Here is a 27,264-nt window from a genome sequence, read left to right as displayed (position 1 = left end):
TTTAAATGTGTATTTACAACATGAAATTTGATGGCAGCTCTTTTCATTAGTGAATTTCATTCTTCGTTGATCATTAAAAGCAAGTAGCCAAGTTTTGTTTGAATATTTAAATGAAAGGATAATACAAAATAATGTTAAGTTACAGAAAGAATTTTCAATGTCAATAGTAAAAAAAAAAGAAATATTTTATTTCTCACAATTTCCCTATTTTAAATCAATTGTGCTTTACTTTATCTAACTGTAGATTACAAAACAACTTTTCGGTATCAACCATGTTTGTTGTGTGTTTAATGTGCATGAAAATATAGTTTTAAATTAATAAAATATTAATTTTGTAACTGTCACAAAGCTCTCACTAAAGATTTATTTATGCTCTAAAGCATTAATGAAAATTTAAAAAAAAAAAAAATCGATTCAGTAGTATGGATACCTATGGATAATAAAAACTTATATTCTTGATCTTATTTATATTGATTTTGTTCTAGAAGGTCTCAGATGTTTCGAACAGATGCCACAGAAAAATACTAAATGTTATATTTAAGAGAGAGAATGAAACATTTTATTTATATTTATTATATTATTTATTTATTATTTTATTTATATTTATTATATTATGTATTTATTATTTTATTTATATTTATTATATTATTTATTTATTATTTTATTTATATTTATTATTTTATTTATATTTATTATATTATTTATATTTATTATATTATTTATTTATTTTATTTATATTTATTATTTATATTTAAGAGAGAGAATGAAAAATTTGTTTCTTATTACGAATTTTCTAATAATTTCCTATTTAAAGAACAAACTTTTTCTAATCAATTTCGCTTAATCTAATAGCTATCTGACAGATCAGAAAGAACTATTGCAATGAAAGGTTAATCATTTAATGGCCTCACAACCGTATCTGATGGTCGCAGCTATCGGTATTAGGTAGAAAAGTTGACTACTTTTCAGCAAAAGAATAAATGCTATATTTTTATCTCTTGTTCTGTCATTACCTCTCTGGTGAATGGATGGACACAATATCGATACACACGCATCGATGCTCACGCTTGTCTTGTAATCGATAAAGAGGTATTTACCTTGCCATGATATAGCCTTTATTTTATAGAAAGCCTCAACAATTTTTTTCTACTGAGAACGGAACTCGATTACTAGTATTAGGAGAAATATTCTTTATATAGCTGAGTTTAGATGCAATAATAATTTCTTTGTATGTTAAATCGTGTAACCTCGATAGCTAATGGGAAAATTATGAAAATTCCTACTTATTATTTTATTCAAAATGGAATATCATTTACTTTCAGATTATCTGTTGTTTATGAATGCTTCTTTTTGTTGCGATAGAGCCAATTTAGATTCCGAACATTCAAAACAGAGCGCAATGCTATGATAAACAAAGTATTTGCGAGATTCAGAAAAATATTCTGTTCCGACCTTTACTGCAACATAAATGAAATTCCGCCAATGTTTTCTTAATTGGATTTATTCACTTTTGTAAAATTAACTTTGCCAAACGATTTCTATCAATTTTCAGTAAAATGTGTTTTAGATATTAACATTATTTTATATTTTTAGAAACAACTGAATTGAACTGATTTATCATTTTTGTTTTAAATGCAAAGCAAATAAAAGAGCATTGAAGTATTAAAAATGTTATGATAATTTTGTAATTATAGCTATACTTTTATTAGATATAACAAAATACCCAAAACTTATTCTAAAAACATTCGGATAAAATTCTACTGTTCTATAAGAGACATCAAGTATTTTTATTTTGAAAACGTTAAACAAATAGAAAACAATATATTTTTATTTTTGCCAACGTTCGAACACTAGAATATAATTTAAGACTGTCAAAAACATCTGTGGGAAGGTTAGAATATATTGTTGAAGATTGAAACTTAACAGAATACTGTTTACTACAAACTGTTGTTTCCCAGAAGCATTCTACTTCATTTTTGCTTTTGGAATTCTGTGAGATTTGGGTCACAACTGGTTAGCAATTTTCTTTCCAAAAACAATGAAATTTCATGAAGGATATATTGCAATATGTATTTCATATACAATGAGCAGATGGACACAGATAAATTAAAATAATTCTGTGTTCTTTCTTTTATTTTGACGCGGTAAAACATAGTTGTGAGAATGTGAATTTTGTTCTCTAAGCTTTTCAGACTGGAGTATTGTTTAAAAATAATGCAAAATTAAATTAAATCTAAACATTATATGTCACAAAAGTTTGCGATTTTAAATAGTATGAATTTGTTTTAAAATTATATCTTGCATTTTTTTCTATTTATGCATTTATTTTTTAGAAATTATAATTAATTTTCGGATTAATAATTGATTTCAATTCTGAAATTATAATTAATTTTCTCATATAAGCTAATCTCTTCATGCTTTCTTATTCAGTAACACAGTAAAATTTCTTTAGTACAGGAGTCAAAGTACTGTCTAAAATAACATACTAATGAGGATTTGCTATCAAAACGTTCGTGATTCGATAATTATATACTTTAGTCTTGCAATATAAGGAAATAGATCAAACTTTTAATAAGTTTTTAATACATTTTAGAGTATTATTTTACGTATAATTCCAGATAATATTAATAAAATACAAAATATTTTAACATTTTATATATAGAAAAAACCACGATACGCGTAATAATAATTATAGTACTTTTACTGCAATAATCTTTCTGGAATGACTTCTCTCGAATTTTTATAATAGGAAATAACTTATTTACAATAAAATGCAATTCTCGTTATGGAATTTATCGTGATATATCAGATAATTTTAGTGCTGAAAGACAGAAACTGAATTTTTATTTTTAGAGAAGTTTGAGGAAAAGAGGGCCAAATTTTCATTTTTTTGTCCATAAAAAGAATTCATTAGTTTCGCCCATCGTAAAATTTAATTATATATTTTCATTAAATCCTTACAATTTAAATTCCTTTTCTTAACTTTTTAACTAGTTTCAAGTGACCCATTATCGAATGCCTGTGATATTTTAAACACTTTCTGTGGCAGTTAAACAAAGTTAGATCTTCTCACACGAAGGCGAATTGATTTACTAGTAAGTTTTTACGTATTTTGTAGTAGACTGTACTTGTTTAAGAATATGGCCGTTCCGTTTTTATCGACATTTCTCGTGTTATGGTTTATGATATTAATGTAATTTCTGCGGTAAGATAAATTTATGTTCTTCTCGCATCTTCAGCCAGTATGATAACAAATTCATTATTCAGTCGGTATGTGAATCTAAAGATTAAACTTTTGTTCGGTGTTTGCTCATAAAATTGGTTCTTTAAGAAATTTCTCAGAAAATTTTATAGTAATTCAATTGTGTGTGTGTGTGTGTGTGTGTAATGATAACACTTAATCTAATTTAAATCGTAAATAGTTTTCAAATTTTTACCTTAATTTACCCCATATTAACTTTATTCTAAAATGTTCTTTTATTCTTTTATTTCCTGATCCAATTCCCACATTTTATTTAATTATTTTTAACAAGTGTTTTCTAGCAAACTGATGTCTTCAGCATTTTCTCTCTCTCCGAGTGAAGGAATAAAAATCCCTAATGCTTACAACATTCTTTTAAAGATACCTAAATTTCCCTTGCCTAAATCGACACTTGTAAAAAAAATCCCTATAAAAATATCATATTAAAATCACTGAAGGGACGAATTTCCGCCTCTTTTAACTCTTATGCAGCGATGTAGATTGACGTATCTTTTACTGCTTTTTATCTGTACAAGTTATGTCTCTCGGGATGAAATAAATAATCGAAATTAAAATTCCAAAAGTTCCATCTTTTCCGTCAAGCACTGCTAAAATGTATTTATACACACGCACGCACGCACGCACGCACACACACACAGACACACACGTACGTACGCACGTGCGCACACACACACACACACACACAGACACGCACGTACGTACGCACGTGCACACACACACACACACACACACACACACACAGACACGCACGTACGTACGCACGTGCACACACACACACACACGCACACACACACACACACGTTAATATGAAAAGAATTAAAAAAATATAAGGTATGACTGATTAAAGAGGGTTTCATAGAAATTTCTGCAAAGGGAAGGTTGGAGATATTCTGACATAAAAAATGACAACTTTTTACAATTATGTAGATTAAAATATTTTTTTCAATTTTTCATGCTATAAATGTAGATGCACATACTGCATTAACTTGATTTGAAAACGTTTTCATTTCGAGTGGGTGTTTCCCTTTGAATTTCATTAAGGATTACGTAATAAAGGCTTCAAAGCACTTTTTGGCGAGTAAAAGCTTTTATGAAAAATTAAAATCCTTGGAAGAGTTCAGTGAGCTTTGTGAATTCTGGGGTTTCTTTTCTTCCTCCTTTTATAGATATGAGTTAGGAATTCTATTTTAATTCAAATGATGATTATCTAGTTGATTTATATTAATAAGCCATATAAATAGATTATTATATTAATACATTATTATTAATATAATAACGTAATATAATCCACTTGATAATTATATTACGTATTTTTGTGTGGTAGTATGGGAATTAATGAATCGTTGATCGTCATTTTATATATTTTTTTAACCATTAAGGTTCCAAGGTTAAAGTAAGGTCACGGGTAAAGTAATCCTAGATGAAAATCATTAGATTCAAAATTCTATTTGAATAAATTGAATTACAAAAAGTATATGCAACAGATTCTCAGTAATTTGGTAAATACAGAGAAATACGATTGCCATATTAATCATTTAGCTGTTTTGTCTTTATTATCTAATTAAATGACATCTTCTCTTTGAGAAGAATATTTTATCTTATTAATTTAATAAATAATTCATTGAATACTTTAAGTATTTGTAGATTACATGTAATTCTTGAATCGAATTTTCTTTGAATGTTTTAATTTCATCTCATAAATTTTGAGAAGTTATACTTCGACGGCCAAATGATGTATGGGTATGGCGATTAAGGGGTTAACGAAAAGTGCCAGATCAGTGAAACTTAATAATATCTTTCATACAAGAATTTTTTTTTTAATGTGCTTGAATCCTTTACTGTTCCTAATTTGAAAGAAAATATAGATTTTTCTATAAATTTTATTGGCCAGTAGATACTAATTCTTGTATCTTTTGTATGTTAATTGAGTACTGAATGGTTGGAAATTGATTTTTCTTTTTGCATGTGCAAAATTAAGGACAAAGCATTAATTAAAGGTGGTATTTTTTTATTAGCTGTAATCTATAATTACTAGTTTTTTTTTCTTTTCTAATTATCACTGAAATCTTATATTCATTAGATGATAATATTTTTTATGTTTTTGTATTAGAAAAACTAAAAATGATCGTAATTAATTATTTTTGAACGTATCAATTAGTTGAAGTATCCACGAAATCATAGTTTTATAATTATTGCTGATAGCTTAGAGGTTACTTCTAAAATCTATTAAAATGATTTTTTTTGCAAATCTAGTCAATGGTTCTCAAGATTTCTACTTAAGGAAAATTTCTGCTTACTTTCTCCCATTAAGTCTTTTACACCATAATAATAATAATAATAATTTCAAATGAATTCGTTAATGAATCATCCGACTTAAAAAACTAGGAAATGGTAGGGATTGAAATTTTCACTTCTAAATAACTCCCAATATCAGTAGCGGGCCGCGGTGGCCTGATTGTCAGCTCTTCGAGATCCGATTTCACCGAAGAACCGCCGTGTAAGGGGGTCTGTTGCACGTTAAATCAGTCGGACCAAACGTCTTCCCGCTGGTGTAATGTAGTGTGGAGAGGTGTCGTCCTCGTCATCTGACCGTAGTTCAACATTACGAGGTCTGTCCCAAAATAGCCCTAGTGTTGCTTTAAAACTGAAATGAACTCAATATCAGTAACGTATCATGCATAAAGGATATTCTGGCTTTGGACAAATTAAAAGGAAAGAACTAAGGTATGATATGCCCTTTGGATCTTTTACATTAAAAAAAAAACCTCCACAATGTACTTCTAATACCAATAATGACTGAAGAACCATACAATCTACAGTTATCCTGATTAAAGATCGCCTCTTTAGTATTAGCTAGTTCTGAGTACTTCTAAATAGTTTCTTACTATAAAATATCTGCTATATATTTAGTCGAAATAATCATTTCATTAAGTGGTAATGGTGAGGTTTGTTGGTCATAATGTGGTAATGGTAAGTAGTTAAGCTGATAATGTCTTTCTCTTCCCACCAAAAATAGAATATCATTTTCTCGAGATGGATATGGACTTCTGGGTGGTTAATAACAAACCTCTCGAGTAACTCCGTCACTCTTTTCGCTCAACATTATTAATGGCAATCCATTACTTTTCGCCCTTTGTCATTTGCTTTAAAAAATCAATAGGTTGATTTTATTTGAATAATAAAACGTGCATGGAAATTCAGTCCACCGTAAAATTTTAATTTGCTGAGTAACCATACAAAGTAACCAAAATGGCGTCAAATGCTCAGAAATGACCGAGTTCGAACTCTTCGAGCACGAGGGATAATATACTATGCTTATGATGTGTTGTTGTGACTTATGACACTTTTTACAAGCCGGCTGACAGTTATCTGTCAGTGATTTAAGCCTAGTGAGCGTCGCTAGTTTTTTCAGTAGCGCCAACTAGGACCAAGAGTACGACTTAGATTCTTCTTTTTTCGCCACAGAATATCCTTGAACTTGGAATCTCTAGGATTCCCTGTCGGTTGAAAGGATATACGTGGAAGTATTTATTAAGAAAAAAAATACACATAAAAAGACATAAAATATCATCAATACACATAAAAAGTAACTATATACACTATTATAATGATGAGGGAGGTGTTCGGTGGGGAGTATGAGTAGAAGAAGTCTATTGAAATTAATATATTCTGGAGAACAGCTTGGTTGAGAAATGAAACGAAAATTTATACTGGGCTTGGATCTGGAGAAAACAATTCCTCGTTCTCTTGTAGGAACCGCAAAAAATTTCTAATTTTAACCTTGGACATCTTGTTTCTCATAACGTTCGTCTACCAGATACTTTCTAGGTCGTGGGTGGGTTTTTTGAGATGAAAAGATGTGGTGACAGGGCAGCTAGTGTCAATGCGGCGAAGTAGGGGATCGCCTACTTCGCCGCATTGATCCGATCCAGTACGACTTAGCTACTTCATGCGTCAAATTCACTTGCACAACCCCTTTTTATAGGGAGGCAGATTCACACATCACACAGAAGAACAACCATGCCCGAACCGGGACGCCCAGATCACGGGAAAGACGCACGATCCCTATGCCAGGATGCCGGCATGTTTATGATAATGATAATATCCTAATTATTTATGATCAACGTCTTTATTTAGTTATCATCCGCTAATGACCTACCGGGGCGTTTCCAATTTTAAACATTGCACTGACTAGCGCCCTCTATGTACGAACTCAGAAAGGGGGGAAAAATACCAGAACGTGAGAAGCTGTGATGGAGTAACATGAGGATGAGTGATGTTATGTAATAAGACGATGTGTGTGTGATGTGTTTCGTGGAATATGGCCTCAGAAAACTGTCGACAAACGGCCTATTTAATGTTGAAATGACTTTATATATGTGTACCTGTGATGTGTGCAATTAATTACTTATTAAAACACATTGCACTAAAAGGTTGTTGACTATTATTTGCTCTTAAGAGACGTCACAACATGAAGCACACTGAATTGCGCGAATCATTTGTCCACTTTTCATCTACTTTTAAACTGTCTTCACAAAAAGCACATGCCGTTTTTGCAATTTGAAAATTCTTCATGTATTTGCTGTGGTAAAAGAAGCGTTAAATATCGGTAATGCATTTTTCGTTGTCCATGTTTACACCGGTGCCAAACAAACCATATTAAGCCAATATCCACGGCGAATAAAAGGGTATATTGGCAAAAGCACCATCTTTCAGAAAATGTGTTAAAAATAAATTTAACATAAAAATAATTTTTAAATGCTAATAAACAGCATTTTAGAATTCCTGCAATGATCAAATCAACCTTCAAACAACCTCTTTTACTTCCTCCTGTACGAATATACAAAGAGGAAGTTGTGTAATTGTTGAAAAGTTCGAACTCTAAATTTTGACAAATCTCCACGTTTCAAACATTCCAGAGTTCGAAAAAAATGCGTGGAATTCTATTTGTCTATGAATACAGTAACTCAACTCACTTTCAGCTAGAATGATTAACATCAGTATATGGCTAATATTTAAATTTGTATATTTCTATCAAATCTTGTACGAAATTATTTCAATGAAAGTCTTTCTGTCCGGGTGAATGAATAGAAGTTAACTCTATAAATACATAGTAACTACAAAACGCAGAAAGCTAGAAGAAGGAAATTTGGTATATAGGTTTAATGCCTGAAGTGTGGAGGAAAATTAAGTTTAGAACAAAATTTTTCTAGGGAAGTACACACCATTTGTTAATGCTTACTTTCAAAGGTATGCAAATGCGATAACTCAAAAAACGCATTGATGAAATTTGTTTTGATTGCTTTTGTAACTACAATTATAATTCTATAATGAATTTTGGTTTAAATCGGCCGGAAAAACTAGCCGAAATACATATGTTTTTCTGGTATTTTTTTTTCATTCCAGCGATCAAACGCCGAAATTCATTCTCTAATAGACTTTCATAAGTATTCAGGGCCGCGGTGGCCTGGTAGTAAGGTCTAAGCCTCGGGCCGGAGGGTTCCAGCTTCTTAAACCGAAGAACCATTATGTAAGCGGATCTGTTGCAAGATGAATCCGTCGGTGCCAAATGTCCTCCCCCTGGTGTGGTGCGGAAGTTTGAAAAGGACGTGCCAGCTTAGATGTCATCCTCTTCATCTGAACGCGGTTGAAAATTACAATAACGTTGGTATAGCTAAAACTTCATAATTATTCGACAAAAGCTTACGATAAATAAAGCACAAATATGCTTTTAGAGAGAATGCGTGAATTTTCGAGGGTTTAATTTTATTAAGTATTTCCTCGCTTATAAAACCCTGCTTGTTTCTAAAAATTAAAAAAAAAATACTATGAACTTATATCAGAAAAAGAAATTTCGATATGCATCCATTGTATCACTAAACAAGTTACAGGACAAGCACAGCTATAAAGTTTACATCTCCATAAACGTTTAGTCGTAAAACTGATGATGTGGAACCAATTCGATAGGAAGCCATTTTTTTACCTTGATATCGGATCTTTATAGATTTTTTTATCGATTGTTTCTTTTATGAAACATAGAAAAAAATTACACAATGTCTCAAATCCATTTTCTCGATTGTGTGTGACCTTCTGTTGTCTATAAAATTGTTCACCGCTTTATGCTGAAAATAAGTTACTTCCTGTAGTAGATTCAAACCTGAAGCGAACCGTTAGGTATTTTTTATCACGTGATAATTCATGTAACACGTGTTCGAACAAACATATTTCTGACATGTTTTTTTGCCAAAGACCTCTAATTCAGTTTTTTACGATTTGAGAATTGGAATTTTAGGTAGCAGTTGTTCTTTTTCTTGTCTTTATCTGTTACTTCTCGAATCGCTGATAACTAACACACGCTCTTATATGAAAAAGAACAGTTTGAAAAAAGAACTCTTATGCCATATGATATAGGTTGATGTACTTCAATTTTGTCTGGTCTAAATATAAAAATATTAGTTTCGATTCCTTATATAATTAATAAAATTCATGAGTTATTCTTTTAAAGTATGAAACTTAAATAATTCTATTCGTTAATCGTTTTTTTCTTTTTAGATTAAAACTTATTATATATCAATTAAATGAGTCAGTTTTATTATTAAAGATGATATATTATTTCTTAATATAAAAGGGGAATTCTGGAATCAATTTTTCATTTTTTCCTGATGTTCTAGTATTTTGAATATTTGTACATTTATGTATTGGCGGAATCAAAATAATATTTTGTTGTTTTTAGAATATTTTTTAAGGTAATAAATTAGTTTAAGTTTTAATTCCGAATGTGTGATGCCAGCTAAAAGTGAATTATAAGAAAAAAATATTTTAAAATTCCATTATATTTATAATAATAAACTATGAAATATATCAAAATCTAAATCATAAAATAATAAAAATAAAATTTTAAATAGGCTTTTGTTACCATAATGAAAGAAAAAAATACGAACTTAAAAAATATAATTATAATAAATGATGTATAGACAACAAAACCAAGAATAAAAACTTCATTCATTAATTCATTGTTATCATTTATTAAAGGATAAATGTAACATTAATAAAACTGAATTATAAATTAAGAGTCAAAAGTTTGAAAATGATTAAAATTGAAATTAATTAAATTATTTGTATGTTTAAAAAAAATGTGCTTTGTTTATAAAAATTATTTTGGCGGAAAAATTAATTCTACATTTATCAGAAGAAGTATATGCGGTGTGCAGACAATCTATCGCATTTACAAATATCAAATTTCGAAATAGTTCAAATGGTGACTCAATTCACCTCGAAGTCAGGATTTTAAAATTTAACATGGTAAATGTTTTTATTTTATATTTCGAATTATTTTGAGTCATCTTTCTGATCATATTTGTTCGTAGCATCATTTTTAATGATTGCAGGAAACAAAATTCGGTGCATCATCAAATTAAGAAAATGATTGTTATAGTAGCGAAATGTTTTTGAATAACTAACTTAATATGTCGAATTTTGGGAAAGTATTAAATAATAGTCAGTTTTACCAAAGATTTTAAGAATAAAATTTATCACTCTGACACCCAATTTCTTAAACTTTTTCAAATTTCTTAAAACAATAACTCGCATTTTTCTACGAAGAAACCTCGAAATGTTTTTCTTTCACTGATTTTTTTAATTAATTTTTGTTCCAGGTGAGTCATAATATTTTTTTCGCGCATTCATTCGGAAAAAATTACTTTTTCCCAGATTTAGCAATAAATCAAATGGGAATTAACGTTATAAGAATAATAATGTTCTTTCTTCCTTTTTTTTACTCGACTTAAATTCTAATAATATCGTTTGAAACAAATATTATTATTTCTCTGTCTCTTTTCCTAACTTGTCTTTATTTTCAGTTATTTATTTCGATTCTTATCGTCTGGAACTCATCACGTGATATCTATTTTTCGCTAAAAGAAATAAACGTGCAAAATATAAACTATTTAAAAATTCGTTTTCATATAATTTGTTTTTATGTTATTGCATATTTTTTATTTCATTGATACCTATTATGACATGGGCAATGCTAAATGAGTATTGTTAATCGGTTAGTTTTTCGAAAAATAATGTCACAATTTCTGTAGAATATTACCGCGAAAGAATTGTATATTAGCAAAACGAATAACAGCGATAAACATACGTGAACAAACTTCAAATTTTTCTCAAGTTCCCTTTCACATCTTCTTTATGTTAGATAGTCTTCTTCAACTTAACGGTGTATTAAAAAAGATCGCATAACGATGTAAATATTTTAAGAAAAAAAAAGTTCCACAAAATTCAATCGAATTGCCATCCCAACTAATGTTAAGAATTACATGGATACAAATATGACTTATTCATAGTAGTAAATTAAGAAGCAAGTTTTTCTTTCCAAAATTAAAAATATTTTATTCTGAGTAACGCAAATAAATTGACTTCTGAAAAAGAAAACACAACTTCCGCTGCTTATAATTATGAATATTTTCAAATCTGGCAGTATTTATAGATCTTTGAAACATGTGACTAATAGTTATGTATCCAACATAATAAGTATGTGTCCTTATTATTGAATATGAACCAGCAGATATTTTTTATCTTGAATATTTTCAAAGTTGCATTTAAATAACTTCCATAAACGTATGAATACATCGAAGTTAAGATAGCATTATTTCGAGGTAAATACTGATTTTTTTTCTCTTTCGCTGCAAACTTCAAAGCATCGTAAACATTCATATCATTTATTATGTTTACCTATATAACGGTAAATATACTTTACAGTGAATACAGAATATCAAGGAACGATTCTAGAATCATTCGTTTCAATTTTCCAGAAAACTGTCTGCTATGTTTGTTTAAATAGTACTACGTAGTAAGGAGCAGTTCGATGCCAATATGCTCTGTGCTAAAGAAAATTTCGAGAAAATCCTTGCGAGGACAAAAAGAAAGATTTATTTTCTTGAAAGTTTCTGAGCCATGGTGGCTATATTGGTTTTTTAAAGACTATATTGGGCTTTATAAACTTTTTATTAAAATTTAGAATAAAGATCTATTTGCCAAATATATTCCAAGGCTTTATTTCTTTTATTTCTGGTTTTAAAGAGAAAGATCTATTTTCTTGAAAGTTTCAGAAACATGGCTATTTTATTGGACTTTTAAAGAATTTTTGGAATTAAAATATATTTATGCATTTTCTGGTTTTATTTTTATACACGACATTTACGATAATTTTGAAAAATCGATCTCTTATTTTATACTATTTCAGTTAAAAATAAGTTACATGATTTGTTACGTTTTGCTCAAAATAAGGTAAATAATTTTCCAAACATCGAAGAGTCATCTGTTTTTATTTCAAAATATATGAACATATAAGAATTAATTAATCATAAAAATTGATTATTTATAAAATAATTAAATTACGAAAACATTAGAAATTCTTAGTTAAGAAGCACAATTTAAATAAAGAATAAGGATTTTAAAATTATAGAAAATAAGGTACATACTTGTCATAAAATTATGTTAACATAATAGTTATGTCTTATATTGCACATTAAACCTAAATGTACCACCCTTGGTACATTTTGTACACAACATTTTAATTGTGATTAAGATTTTTTTAGAGTGTATTTTTTATAACATTTAAAGATTAGTTTATTCTTGTTGTAAATTGTATAATACATTACACATTATATAAAAATTGTTCAAGTCGCTCTAAAGAGAAAATCTTTTTACCCTTTTACCTCCATCTTTGACTCATAGTTACTTTATGAATAGTAGGCGCCCGTTAAGTAAATTGTTGTCATAATTTTCATTAAATTTTCTATTAAAATTACATTTTTATAATAGCATGCGATAACGTTACTGCACAAAAACCATTTTCACGGTTTTTTTTTTTTAATTCCAAATATAATACTGGCATTACAATATATAGCATTTTCGAATTATTATGTTCGTAAGTATACTGATACAGTCTCAAAAAGGATTTCTTCAATCCAAGGGACATTCGAATAATTACAATACAACTAATGAGAAAATGTAAAAATTGTAATTTCACATTAGATTAAAAGGAATAATTTTAAGAATTTAAATAGCACCTCCGATAATCAGCTATTCCTCCCCCGAATAAATAATGATAACTTTGTTATGTCAATCAATTTTGATGAACTGCATAATTTCACAACAAGAATAAAAGTATTTGGAAGCCTCGGTTCAATTTTGTTTGATGTTCTTGGTTTCTTTTTTTTTATCTGTCTGTTATTCTGAAAGTAAATACCTTGAAATAATTTTTTCGTGATTTCTTTTGAAATTGGAGGAAGGTGGGCTAGACATTATTCATTACATATCTAAGGCTTATTAACAATGGTTGTGGAGGAAAAAATTATTCATTGAATTATTTTAAATATACATTAATATAACTAACTATGTGCGAACTGTTGCCTAAGCAAATTGCTTGTATTTTAATTTTCTCTTCAGTATTAACGTCATATTTTTTGTTTATGAAGTTTGTTCGCTAAACAATTAAACATGCACAGAGATATTTTAAATTATTATTTAATTCTTAATTTCTTGAAGCAAGTCAAAATGAGTAACAAACTACATGCGCAGAATTTTCTACCCGACTGGAAAGTTTATATCCAAACAATTATTTCCAACAACAAAGTACAAAAATGCCTTATCCAAAGGTAATTCTTGTATTAGTCAAAATAGTAATTAATAACAAGGATTAATTAATTCGCCCTGTCAGTTTATTTGCATAAGTCATTCTGTGTTTTTAATTGCAAAACATAGCTAATTAGCTCGGACAAACTGTTTTAATTAGTTTGCGATGTAAATATGTTTTTAACTTAATCTCCTTAATTGAATTAATTACAATACCTTATTTACAATTCGGATATTTTCAGCTGTTTTAAAAACAGAACTGAACTTTTGTTTGATTTTTTTTAATTGAACATAATTCTCTTGCCTTCTTTCATCGGGTATTCTACAATCTATTTCTTATTTCTCAACATTCTTAATAAAGATTTTTTTTTTTTTTTTTACTTTTGCTTGTCAGACGATTTTTAGTTAATGCAGTAGAAAAAAGTAAACGTTTTTATCAGTGCTAATTTGAAAGAACGAATAGTAATTTATTTTTCATTTAAATTATAGTGTTTTTGTACTGTTATAAAAAAAGATTAAAACTACCTCTTTAAAGAAGTATCTTTTGAAACAATAAATAATTTTTGTGATTATTTTTTTTAATCAATTAAATATGATTTGCTTTTGAAAACAAACTTACACCATTAGAAATAATATATTTTTTATTGCCAAATGCTTTAAATAAAAAAAAATTATCTTTCAGACGATTTTTAATTAATACATGCAGAAAATAATTTAAAGTATTTTATCAATGTTTATCATGGAGAAGAAATGCTAATTAATCTGAATCTTTTAATTAAATAATGGTAACAGTTGGTAAACATAAATGCATGCTACCATCATAGTATAAAAAATGTATATCAGTATCTTTCATTGACGGAAGAATGTACATAGAAAAAAATGTACTTTGTGTGTATGCATAGAAAAAAAAAATGAGAACCATTTATTTGAATTGCATAATATTTGAATTTTTGGTAAGAATGTCAGTAAATATGACTCCATAAGCCCCCTTCTCACCTGATTTAACACTGTAACTCTTTATCATTTCCCCTTTTTTACTACCCCTTCATTGTCACAATTTTAAAGCTATTGATGCAGTAAAAGAAATCTGAAGAAAGTGCTATTAAGACATGTTTTGAGGACTGGAAAAATTGGTAGAAGAAATGCTTTGCTGTCGGAGGATTTTGTTGTTTAGTCGATACAAATAAATATTCACTTATAAATTGATAGCTTTTCTTTAATAACGGTATTTACAATAATTTTCGGTCAAAGTAGTATTGCAAAACAATATTAAGATTTCTTAATAATAGTAAGGCTAAAATGAAATAATCGAGGATTTAATATTAATTATTCAAAACATAACATAGTGACATAAAAAGGATAAATGAAAATCAGAGCATTAGTTTTCCTCTTCATTGATATTTGGCTGCAAAAAAAATAAAAAATAAAAACAGATAATTGCAGTGACATTTAATGTTAGCAGTGTGTCTTTAATTTGTGTTTAAATATAACACAAAATATGCTCAATAAAATCAGATGTTCCTAAGAACAATAGCTTCAAATTTTAATAATTCATGTAAGTAAAACTCAACGTCATAAAATTTGCACTCTATAAAAACCAAATTATTCGATAGAATTAATCTTGCATATAAACTTATGAAGATTATGCAAGATTTTAGTAAAGATTCTTAGAAAATTAATTAAATACTTAATTTATTATTAATAATTTTTTTTGTTTCATTTGTTTTCGTTAAATAATAATGTTATTTTTTTTATGACAATGGCATTATTCTATTTCTGTTAAAAGAAAATATTACACATTTTAAATCTTTATTTATATAAGAGTGCAATTATTAGTTAAATAACATTTATTTCATTATAAGTTATTAATTTCTAGTAAACAATTAGTTCTTATTAATCATTAAAATTTATTTTGTATTTGTTGTTGATAATGTTTTCATTTCATTCAAAAATAAAGTTGCGTAGCATTTATAATAACACTTTATATATATATAATATATTATTGAAAATATGCTTTTGTTGCATTTTATTGAGGTGCTATTATTAAATTTTTATTATTTTTTTTTTACTGAATTTTTTACTTTTTTGACATTATATATATATTGTATATTTCGTATATGAAAAAGCAAAAATCGACAAAAACCAACTCCAATGATAACGCTGATATCATCTTTGAAAAATGTGTACGTTTTATTAAAATATATAAAATTCGATTTTATATTCTGATACCAGATCGGTTAACAGAGATTTCGATTGATACTGGCCCAGATAATTAAGGTTTTCATATGCTATGATATTATAAATCCTTTATTCTATTTAAAATTTGGAAGAATTCCTTCTATGAAGAATCTAATATATGTTACCAAAGTCAATGCATTAATTTGAAGATAAAATAGATGAAAACGTCATAAGATTAATCGTCATAAGGGAATTCATATGTTTCTTCATATCACAAATCCTGTTGTAATACGGAACAATGACAATCGCTTATTAAACACGTGACTGGAAAGGGAATGAAGAAAGTATCAGTGTTGTAATCCAAATATTGTTACTTTTCCACTTTTTATAATAAATGATTTGCAAAATTCTACTGTTTTAAAATATGCATTGAGCGCATTGATCATTATATTAAATTCTGAAATTTTAATAAATGAATATTGAAATTAAATTTTACTTTCATTTTGAATTGGCTCATTTTAATGAAATTCCCAATTTATCTCAAATCGTATAGAATAATTTCATTAAAATGAACGTTCGTTAAAACTGGAAACTGCTGATGTTATTACAATTGGTTAAAGATAATAATTGATCATAATTAATAAAGCTAATAATTAGTTAAAGATAATAATTGATCAATCAACAAAATGTTGAAACTTTGAATTTCATAAAATATTTCAAACCGACTGATACACGCGATATTGTTTCGTGTCTTATTTTAATAAAATATTAACTATTTTATTAATCTTCAGGAAATTTTCACGAAAATTGTCCTTTTATTTCAGTATTAATGCAACATTACAAAGGCTACAGTTATCCTCGTCTCAGACAGATATTTTCCAAACTTGTGTTTTTTCGGATTTGGGTAGGGCTAAAACATGGAGATTTTTCAAAATGTCGAGTTTGAATTTTTTGATCTTTACAATATTTTCTCTATTCTTCGTATACGAAATCGTAATATATACATCGTAATACGTTCATAATATGTAGATTATATCTTCTATGTTATGACAAATAAATATTTTAAAAACATAGAAGATAAAATTTATGTAAAAGTTTATTTATACAAAATAATTATTTTATTTAAATTAATATTTGTATTATGTAAAATTTTATTGTCTGCAACTTTGCTTTTACATGACATGAAAGTATTATTTGCACCAAACGATTTCGTCTCTGAAAAATAAAAACTGTTTCTAACATTTTTTTAAAAATTGTCGAAAACTAATTTTGTCCATAAGTTACCTATATTTTTTAAAGAAAGATAAAAATGTAATTAAAGTTTGGGAATGACAACACGAAAACAATTAAAATTATTTAAATTATTCTCGTTCAGTAGAAATCAACACTTATGGTAAAATATTATTTTAAATGTATCGAAACATATTTTTTTCATTGATTTTAATTTTTAATTTTAAACTATTGAATTGTGAGGAAAAACATTCACAAAATTTCTTTACTCTTCATAGTATTAGAAACAAGATTTCAAGAAAATATTTTTTCTATTTGGTTTTCTAAAACAATACAAACTTTATGCTTTATATTTTTTTTACTTTTAGTTGTATTGATTTCCTTGTATACATTTTCCTATCCAAATTGTTAATAAATGTATGATAAATTTCTCGTTTGAATCCATGTAAAATAGTTTCTTAATGTTAACTCAAAATTAGTTTATGATGAATAATTTTCGAAATACGATATAAATTTTCATAAAATATTAGAAAATGTATTTTGAACCAAAATTTTCTTGAAAAATAATTAATGATATTTAGAAATATCATTATTTTCCTCTTATTAGAATTGTGAACATATTACCATGTAACTTAAAAATAAGCGAATATTAATATTATCTGAAATACTAAGTGGTACAAGAATTAGTTGCTGCCCAAAAAACCCTTCAACCTTGTTGCAAAATAGTAATTCAAAAATAGCTAATATAATAATCTAAAATTTATTTTAATTTTAAAATTAAAAGTAATTTTCGTAGACCCTTTCATGAGCATATTAAATGTACGCTTCATTCTAACTGCTTTACTTCTTATTTTAAGACATTTCATTGAGAAAAGAAATCACTTTTAGAGAAAGAATAAAACGAATGAAATTAAAAATGTAAACAAATTATCTTTTAAGCGAAAAGATTTTTTTCTAACTTCCAGAAATTTTAGAATAATGTAATAAAGAGTTTTTTACTCAGTAAATATGAAATATTCTTATAAAATAGTGTTAATCACATTTTGTAGGAATATTCTAGCTTGACGGGGAAATAAATCTAATTTTATTCTGATTTTGGAGAATGAATAATTTAATTATTCTTATTTAACGTCTAGTCTTATTTTTAATATCATTTTTTTAATTCAAATTAATTAGATTTTACTTGCAATATTGATGAAAGCGAAGTTTAAACAAATTATGTTAAAAAAAAATTCTTAAATTTTGCTGTTATGAAAAAATGAACTTAAAAAAAGATATTTTTCTGAATGGCCATTTCTTATTAATAAAAATGACTCAATTTTAATAGCCATTATAATAAAGAAAATAATAACACTAACAATGAATAATCTTAGCCCAAATTCATTAGCATTGAAAGAAAATCAAAGAATGTTGGAGAGAACCTTGAATTAATACCTCACTCTCCACTCTAACGTGAAACACTCTAACGTTTCCCTCTAACATGAAAACGTTTAATTCTCAATGGTAGAATTATTCACAATAGCTTTTCAATAAAATCGGGTATCGAACTTGTCTCTCCAATCTAAAAGCCAAGAATCTTTCCTTTGTCACTGGAGGTCCACTGAATCCACATGTCATAATATTGAACCAAATTAGTAAAAATATTAAGTTAATATAAACAACAAAAAGAATAAAAAAAGGAAAAAAATCAATGAATCCGGTCTGAAGACTTTCTCAAGGATCACCCTAAGGTAGGAATTCAAACAAGGGATTTTTTCTGTGAGAGGTCTGACTTTCGTCCAAAAATATTGACTCCTCATGACCCGAAAATTCCCTGAAATTTGGGCCTTAGAGATAAACCAGTTTCACAGAAATAAAACAAATTATAACTTCCAAATCCAAGCGAAATTACAATAACACAACATAAACTACAAAAGATCACTCACAAACCAAAAATATCATCATCAAAATATCATTGAAACTTCCCGCGCAGGTGCAGCTATGGACGCGGGAAGCTACAATTATAGTTTGGCGTGTGCCTTTTTTGTAAAGTAGTCTGAAGTTTTACCTGCTACTGGTTATGTTCTTTCCTTTTTGTTTTAATTGGTTAAGTTCATCTGCGTTTTAGTAGCAGCAGCAACATTAGCGCTCTGTAAATACATTTGCATCTTTTTTAGTTGTTTTTTTTTCGTTTGATTCAGAAGTAATTTTTTTAATTGAAATTTCATGATGTTTGTATTTTTGATTAATTTCTCATTATATTGAAAATTTTAATCAATTATTATAGATTCAAATAATTTCATCGTATAATTTATTTCTCTGACTTTCAATAACTTATTTAATTTACTTAATTATATGTACTGAATATACATAATTTTTGTTAAAATGTTGGAATAATATTTTTTTCAAATAATTCATTTTCATAATATTAAATAATATTAATTTCATAATATTAAATTTCATAATATTATTTCATAATATTAAATACGTCGCTAATAAGTCATCCTAAGTAATAAATGTTAAATTATTGCTTAATGAATTGCCATACAAATTCATTATAGATACTTTTGAGCCTACTTTACATACATCTTAATCAGAGTTAATCTGAATTATTTATTAATGTGTAAAATTGTTGTTAATATAGCAATCAAATTCGATTTATTAACAGCGCCGATTTAATTTCATATGATAGCTTTTTTTAAGTACCATTGTATTTTTTAAAATACGTTATTTTTAGCATGTGGTTGATAAATGTATATTAACCCAAATTCATTTTATATCATTATCCATTAATATCGTAAATCTGGTCAAATTCATTATAAGAGCAAGTATAAAGTGAGATATTATTTCTTCAAGAATATAAATTCTTAATGCAATTTTAAGAGAATTTTTCCTCGAAAGGAAATGTGTTGATGTATATTGTTTCTAAAGGCGTTTTTTTAGGGGGGGGGGAGGTTTTTTTGACATTGTGGAAAATCATATTCTATGTCATCTATATTTATTTTCTCAAATATACCTGAATTTATTTCTTCAAATATTCTCAGGGCTCATTAATTCTATTTAATTGAAAATACAATACATTTTACAAAATAATATTTTATAAATATTTGAAAATAATATTTTACATTTCCCACTAAACGCATTGAACATGTACGAAATGTTTAGAAAAAAAGTTTTATTTCAGAATTATGTCTAATGATTAGACTGAAAACGATACGCATGATAATAAAATAGCAAATATTTTTACTTTTTAAAAAGAAATAGAATCAAAACATCTTTTGTGAAATCGGTTGCATCATTTTTTGGAACTGCGTCATTCATTCATCATTTCAACATGTTTATTTATAATTTTAATGTAAATATTTATCAAATATATCACTAATTAGATGTTAAATATTAAAATTATTGTTATTATACTATAAGTAATTTATTTTAAAAATTAAAAATTATTTTTAAAAATGAAGCCATTTTTTTAGGATTATATTTCATGTTCCAAACGAAAAAGTGTTTTATGAATCATTATATTTTATTTAACTTTTCTTTGTATTTTTATACTTTTGCTCTCTTAAAAATATGTCTTTGGATTATTCTTTAATGCTGCATAAGTAAGAAGAAAATAAAATATTTATATTAGAATTGAGACCATTTCCTTCTTATAAAAAACGTTATTTCAAGGATCATTTTTCTCTCTCTTTTCAGAAACGCTGTCAAATCCAATTGAGTGAAGATAGAAGCAGTTTTTCTTCTGATTTCAGACATTATTTCTTTTTTCCTGAAGATTTCTACACTAGTTCTCAGCCTGCTCCTAAGAGGATTACAGAACGAAAGCTTCTCGAAGAAAATGAAACCTTGCAATTCTCAAGAAACCGTCTCCTTTTCTGGTTGGATCCAGAGCTAGTTTTGGATGATTACTTTTAAAAAAATGCGCGAACTACTACTACCTTTCCCATTTTCGTTTCGTTGACATCTTGTGCTGAAAGAAACGATACGATGCTACCTTAGAAGTTCCAATATCGATCTGATCCCTTTTTTTATATTTTTTTTACGAAAGCTTTTAGTGATTTTTAATACAAATTTTAATACGGTACAGAACGAATTATAATTTTGTCAAGATATTAATTAAAAGAATACTATTTTATTTGTCTTAGCATATACGGCATTTTTTACGTGTGATGCAATTTACGTCATTCTACTTATTTAACAAAAAATAAACTTTTTTATAAAAAAAAAGAAGAAGAAAGACTCTAATTTCGAAGAACATTCACATTTTATTGTTCCAACCTTTTACTTTTATTTAGAGAAGAATTGTTTTCAAATCGCTCAATTAGAAAACAAAATCTGTCTCCAGATTTATCCAAGCGAAAATTCTTTTTGAGCAATAACTCCACACATCATTTTTCGCGTTGCTATGACAACCAACTTGCGCAGACGATCGGACAGGAGAATCTTGCCTTCTCGCTAAAACACCACGTGTTGCTTCTATATAGGAGTGAAGATCAAGACGCGAAACTCTCTTTTTAGCAAACGATCGCTCAGCAGATAAGGACGTAGCAGCTACCACACCGGCCAATTAATTCAGAACCGAATTGTTCTGAAGCAGCTGTTAAGCCACAAGAATTCTCATAAGTTTCGCATACATTCCAAAATTAATTTATCAGTGCATTTATTTACTTTTTTAATATTCTTAGAACTTTTTAATTTTTATTTTGTTCCGAAATGTTGAAGAGTTGCAATTATCGTTTGCTCAATTCGTTCTGTTCTTTCCCATTTTTATGATTCTTGCTATTATTTTAAGGTATTGAAGTGGAAACACATTTCGCACCATAATGAAATTAAGTCAAAGATTATGTGTCATTTTCAGTGTTTTATTGACGGTGTTCCTTGTTATATGTTTCGTCGAAAACGAACTGAAAAGCAGTGACTTAACTGAAGGTGAAAACTCAGCCCATGGCCGGCAACATTTTATTTTTCATAGACGATTTTTAAATCGCGACGAGAATTCGAAAATATCTGCTGAAGCACCTAATCATCCAATGAATGTGATACCACTTCCTCCAAAGAGTTCGAACAAAAAGAATGATACGACGACAACAGTTTCTACAACAAAAGAACCCAGAGATGAATTTCTTGATTTGCGAAAATATACCACGTTGAATCCAAATTTTAGACAATACATGGAATGGCCGCCGTACTTCAGGTTGCCAAAACATAATCCTACTTTGGCCGATGTACTGAAAGTTAAAATTAGGTATGTATCAAGTATTTTATTTTTCATTTATTTGTGTGTGTGTGTTCATTTTGTTCTTACTTTCAGTTCATAAACTGAGATAATATTAAAATTGATAATTCATTTATTTGAACAATTTTATTTTCAGACTAAATCATTGGTATATTCTTTTTTTTTAAATTTGAGAAATAAAACTTCTTTATCAATTTTTTTTCTTTTTGTTTAAGAAAAAAACTGCTTTTATTAATGGAATGGAATATTTTTTGCATTTTATATTAATTTAACAGGAAGAATAGCATTTAAACGTTGTTGTATTTTTTTAAAATTTTCAAATATGCATTTGCGAACTAAATATTATTTTGCTTATTTCGGGTGCACTAATATTTCGAAAAGTGAGATTTGTTATAGAAAAATATGGTGCAAAACCAACTGTTAATATAATAAAATTATGAATTTTTGCCAAATGCCAAATATGAATTTACTTTTCAAATATATTGATTAAAAACTGAAATTTGAAATATGCATTTTGGAATTAGTTCCCATTGTAATTACTGCTTCAAATTATCACATAAAAAGATAGCCTTTCGTATCGGGGGGGGGGGGAGAAGCTAGTATTCTAGTTCTAAGTTAAAGGCATGCATTATGAATTCCAACGCGAAATAATATTTAGAATGCAAGAGATTTTTGGAAAATTGAAAATTTATTTTTAAATAAAAGTAAAATAATTACTTTAAATGGCATAATTTGTATTAAGTTTCCTCATAACAGCAAAAATTGAGCTTGTTGATACGTTAAAAAGTTGTCACTTGTACATCATGTTTTCGGATGATGTACAAGTGATCTTTCAAATTTAAACTTCTTTTTAATTTTTTTTTTCAGGAAATATTGACAAATTATAATTATCGCTTGTTCAATTCGTTCTGTTCTATGATACTTTTAATGATTTATAAAAGTATCATTATCTTTCACTTTGATATAATTTTAATGCGATAATAAGCATTGGCTAGTAAAATTTTCCTAAATTATTCCTAAAGACATGCAGGATTAGAAATTTTAAAGAAAGTTGTAACGAACAGATTATCGGAACTAGATCTACCGAAATGGACAAATAGTGACCGCTAGGATAATAGGCACTGGTTAAAATTTTAATTAAATTAAATATCAATCGAAATTTAAATGTACTTTGGTATAATTTTGACGCGATAATGTGCAAAATAGCAGGTGGTTTATTATTCTTTAAATTGTGCTATGCAGGATTAAAAATTTTGCAAAAAGTTGTAACGGTCAGATGTTCAAACCTAGACTTACTAAAATTGGGAGATAGTGATTTCTTGGATATTAAGACCAGATTAAAATTTTAATTAAATATACTTATAAAATATTAATCCAAATTTTTATGTATTTCCTGAATAATTACGGAACATATAATTGCATGAAAAATATTTTACACCTTTTTAAAAGTCTAAAAATAGGCTCTGTTAAACGAAATCGCTTTTATATATTTTTTTCTCTAAATTTTATATTTTTTCAAATTATTTTTAAATATACTTTAAAGTAATACTTTTCATTATTTTGATAACTGTGTTTATTATATACATTCGTGCGGTGACGACATTAAAAACCTTTTTTGTGTGCACATATTAGCTGTTACAATTAAAAGAAACGTTTAACACAATATAAATCCAGATGAATCAATCTTAAAATATTACCATGATAAAACTTTAAAATCAATGAACTGATAAACAGTAAATCATCAAATTAAATTTTTTTGAAATAAATTAATCAGTAAATTTTAAATTTTAACTATAAGGCTTAAAATATCAGCATTACCATGCTAAATTTTAAAAATAATATGAAGTTAGACCAATTAATCTTAAAACTATATCACGCAATATGTTATGCAAAAATAGTTAACAACACTCCACTGATTCAGGTATGGGGATATTAAATTCATGCATAACTTCAAGCTTAAATCACATATAATGCAATCAGTATAGAAAAACCTTTACTGAGATTACAATTTTGTTTGCTAATCAAAATAAATGCATCGTATTTCAAAATATTTAATCTGCAAATGCGACCAGCAAATTGTAAACATTTAATTAAATTTTTTATAGTAAAGGAGCGTTAAGGCTTAATTAGGAGAGGGGGAAATAAATGTATTAGTTAATTAAATGCATAAAAAATGTAAAAAGAAATTAAAAAATACTATTTCCTCCCTGCAGTTATATAAAATAAATATATAATTATAATTGTGCTATTATTTTTGCAATTTCAAGGGGCAACGCAGGAAAATTCTTAATTAGATGTTCTATTGGAAATAGAGAGAATTATTAAGAGCTCGTGTTTCAAATGATGTTTAATTTAACTGAAAGTTTGAAACAAGCGAATGATTAAAGTTTACATAGGATTTTCTATTTGAATTCTGATAAGTTTTCATTCTCTGAGCATGAAATAATTAAATTTTGGCAGCAAATTTGCTGTATCGTTACACTTACTCACTTAGTTTCGAAATGGTTTTCTTCCTATAAAAAAAAGAATTACTCTTATAAAATTTAACAAGCAGACAGGAAAATAAGATAAAAATGAGAAGAAAATGCATATTAATTATAATTTCTATTTAATTTATGTGCGCTAATTAATTTCTATTCGAATTCTGATAAGTTCACATTCTTTTCTAATAATTATAATTTCTATGCACTAATTAATTTCTATTCGAATTCTGATAAGTTTTCATTCTCTGAGCATGAAATAATTAAATTTTGACAGCAAATTTGTTGTATCGTTACACTTACTCACTTAGTTTCGAAATGAGTTTCTTCCTATAAAAAAAGAATTACTCTTATAACAATTGTAGTTTGACAAGCAGACAGGAAAATAAGACAAAAATGAGAAGAAAATACATATTAATTAAAATGATATAATGAAAGTTATGAAAAATTTAAACAAAATCACAATGAAATCAATCAATCATAATCAAGTTAGGTTCAATAAAGAACTACTTCAGCCATATATCAAGAATCACTCTAACCCTAATCATCAGTGAACTAAAATTCTACGCCCACGATTGTTGGAAACATATATACCTATGTGCCATTACCAAATGGTCTGTGACTTCTGAAACTACCTTAATTTCAGCAGAACCTTTTTGTCTCAAATCTTTTATGGCAACTTCAATGATATTCAAACCTTTAATAATGCACTCCTCCTCCGTTCATCCTAAGCGGCGTCTGTAGCAAGACGTGAAGTGCTCTTCAGCTAATTTTCCATGGTTTGCATAAGGTTCCATTTTGCATTCAGGTTGGCTCTAATAACGCATTCAATTATTTTTTTAAAATCCAATTATGGATTAGAAATTCAAAGTCATACAAAAGTTATTTAATTATAAGGCTTTTTTAAATTATTGGACGCGATTCCAAGTAGATATTTGAATATAAATTTAAGAATCTTGAAAATATTTTTTTATCAATATTGTGTTTGAATTTTTGTAACTGTCATTTTTTTAAACCCATGTTGAAGAAAAATGTATAGAAGCCATAAGAAATAAAATGTCCCTTAAAATCATTTTAGAAAGTTTTTCCTAACTTGCAAGATAAATATGATTTATATATAACTACCATTAATACTATAATGACAACTGGAGTGTTTTCATGTGATCCTATATTTACCATTTCATAGCGAGGAATGCCGTTTTGACATTAAAGAGATAATTGATTTTTTGTTAATCTATATTATTTTTTGACTGTGGGACTATGAATATATCTGAAATTTACATGAAATCACAATGTTTTTTTATGCCTGAAATTTTGTGATTGAAAAATTACCAAGATTTTTATATTTATACAATACTATAGGTTTTGTTTTCAGTAACAATACAATAAAATGAATCTTGCATGAGTTTTAGGTCTCTGGCCAGAAATCGATTGTTCCAAGCTTTGATATCGATAATAGCACACAAATATTGAACAATATTGTTATACATGGAAAATTGACAAAGCAAAATTTCGTAAATGTTCCCTTGATAGAAAAAATACAGTAACAGAAAATGAGTGATATACTTTAAAAAACCCACAGATAATATTATTTTATTAATCAACGTGAGAGTCCTCAGATCTGCATGCATATATCTCTAATGTGTCCATCAGCTTTCTTGTGTGCAACATATTGCATCAGCGACTTTCGATACGTTTTACTTTCACATAAGTATACAATAAGAAGCTTTAGAATTGCCAAAAAATTAATGATATTGAAGAATTCATTTTCCTACGTTTCAGACCTTCCTAAATCCGATAAACGCATTTTTGGAATTTTTTCTGCCTGTGAATGCGATAATTCAAAACACTTAGATCTACACGGATGAAATTTGGTATATGCTCTCTACTCCAAACTTGTGGGTTTCTATCAAATTTTGAATGAAATTTTCTTTATGAAAAAGTCTGTCTGCCTGGATGTCTGAATGTAAGGTAACACAATAATTACAAAACGAATAGAGCTAGATAAAACAAATTTAGCACACAAATTTGACATCAAAAGTGCAGATGTATGTAACATTTGAAACTAAATCCGACCGGTGGTTGATTGCCTGTTGATATACACTTTCAGAAGTTTATAAAAGCGGTAACTCAAAAATGCAATGACTTAAATATATGAAATTTAGCATGTGATCTTGTAATTTTAAGTCAAATATTTGTTTTAATCGGACAGAAAAAAAGGCGTCCAAAATGCACAATCGGTGTACTGGTGCCTATAT

The 27,264-nt window shown here is 27.5% G+C and overlaps 1 protein-coding gene across 3 annotated transcripts in view; it reads left to right on the top strand.

The window, feature by feature from the left end:
- Positions 1-27,264, top strand: part of LOC129976435 (extracellular serine/threonine protein CG31145-like) — a 228,481-nt gene that overhangs the window by 94,534 nt on the left and 106,683 nt on the right. For all 3 annotated transcript variants that reach the window (XM_056090004.1, XM_056090003.1, XM_056090002.1), the window contains exon 2: positions 20,987-22,535. In XM_056090004.1, the coding sequence (XP_055945979.1) occupies positions 22,114-22,535 (422 nt within the window). In that variant the 5' untranslated portion in view covers positions 20,987-22,113. The remainder of the gene's footprint in view (positions 1-20,986; positions 22,536-27,264) is intronic.

The sequence above is a fragment of the Argiope bruennichi genome, chromosome 7, assembly GCF_947563725.1.
Source record: "Argiope bruennichi chromosome 7, qqArgBrue1.1, whole genome shotgun sequence".
In the NCBI taxonomy this organism is placed as follows: Eukaryota; Metazoa; Arthropoda; class Arachnida; order Araneae; family Araneidae; genus Argiope; species Argiope bruennichi.
This window is presented reverse-complemented; position numbering and strand designations above follow the sequence as displayed.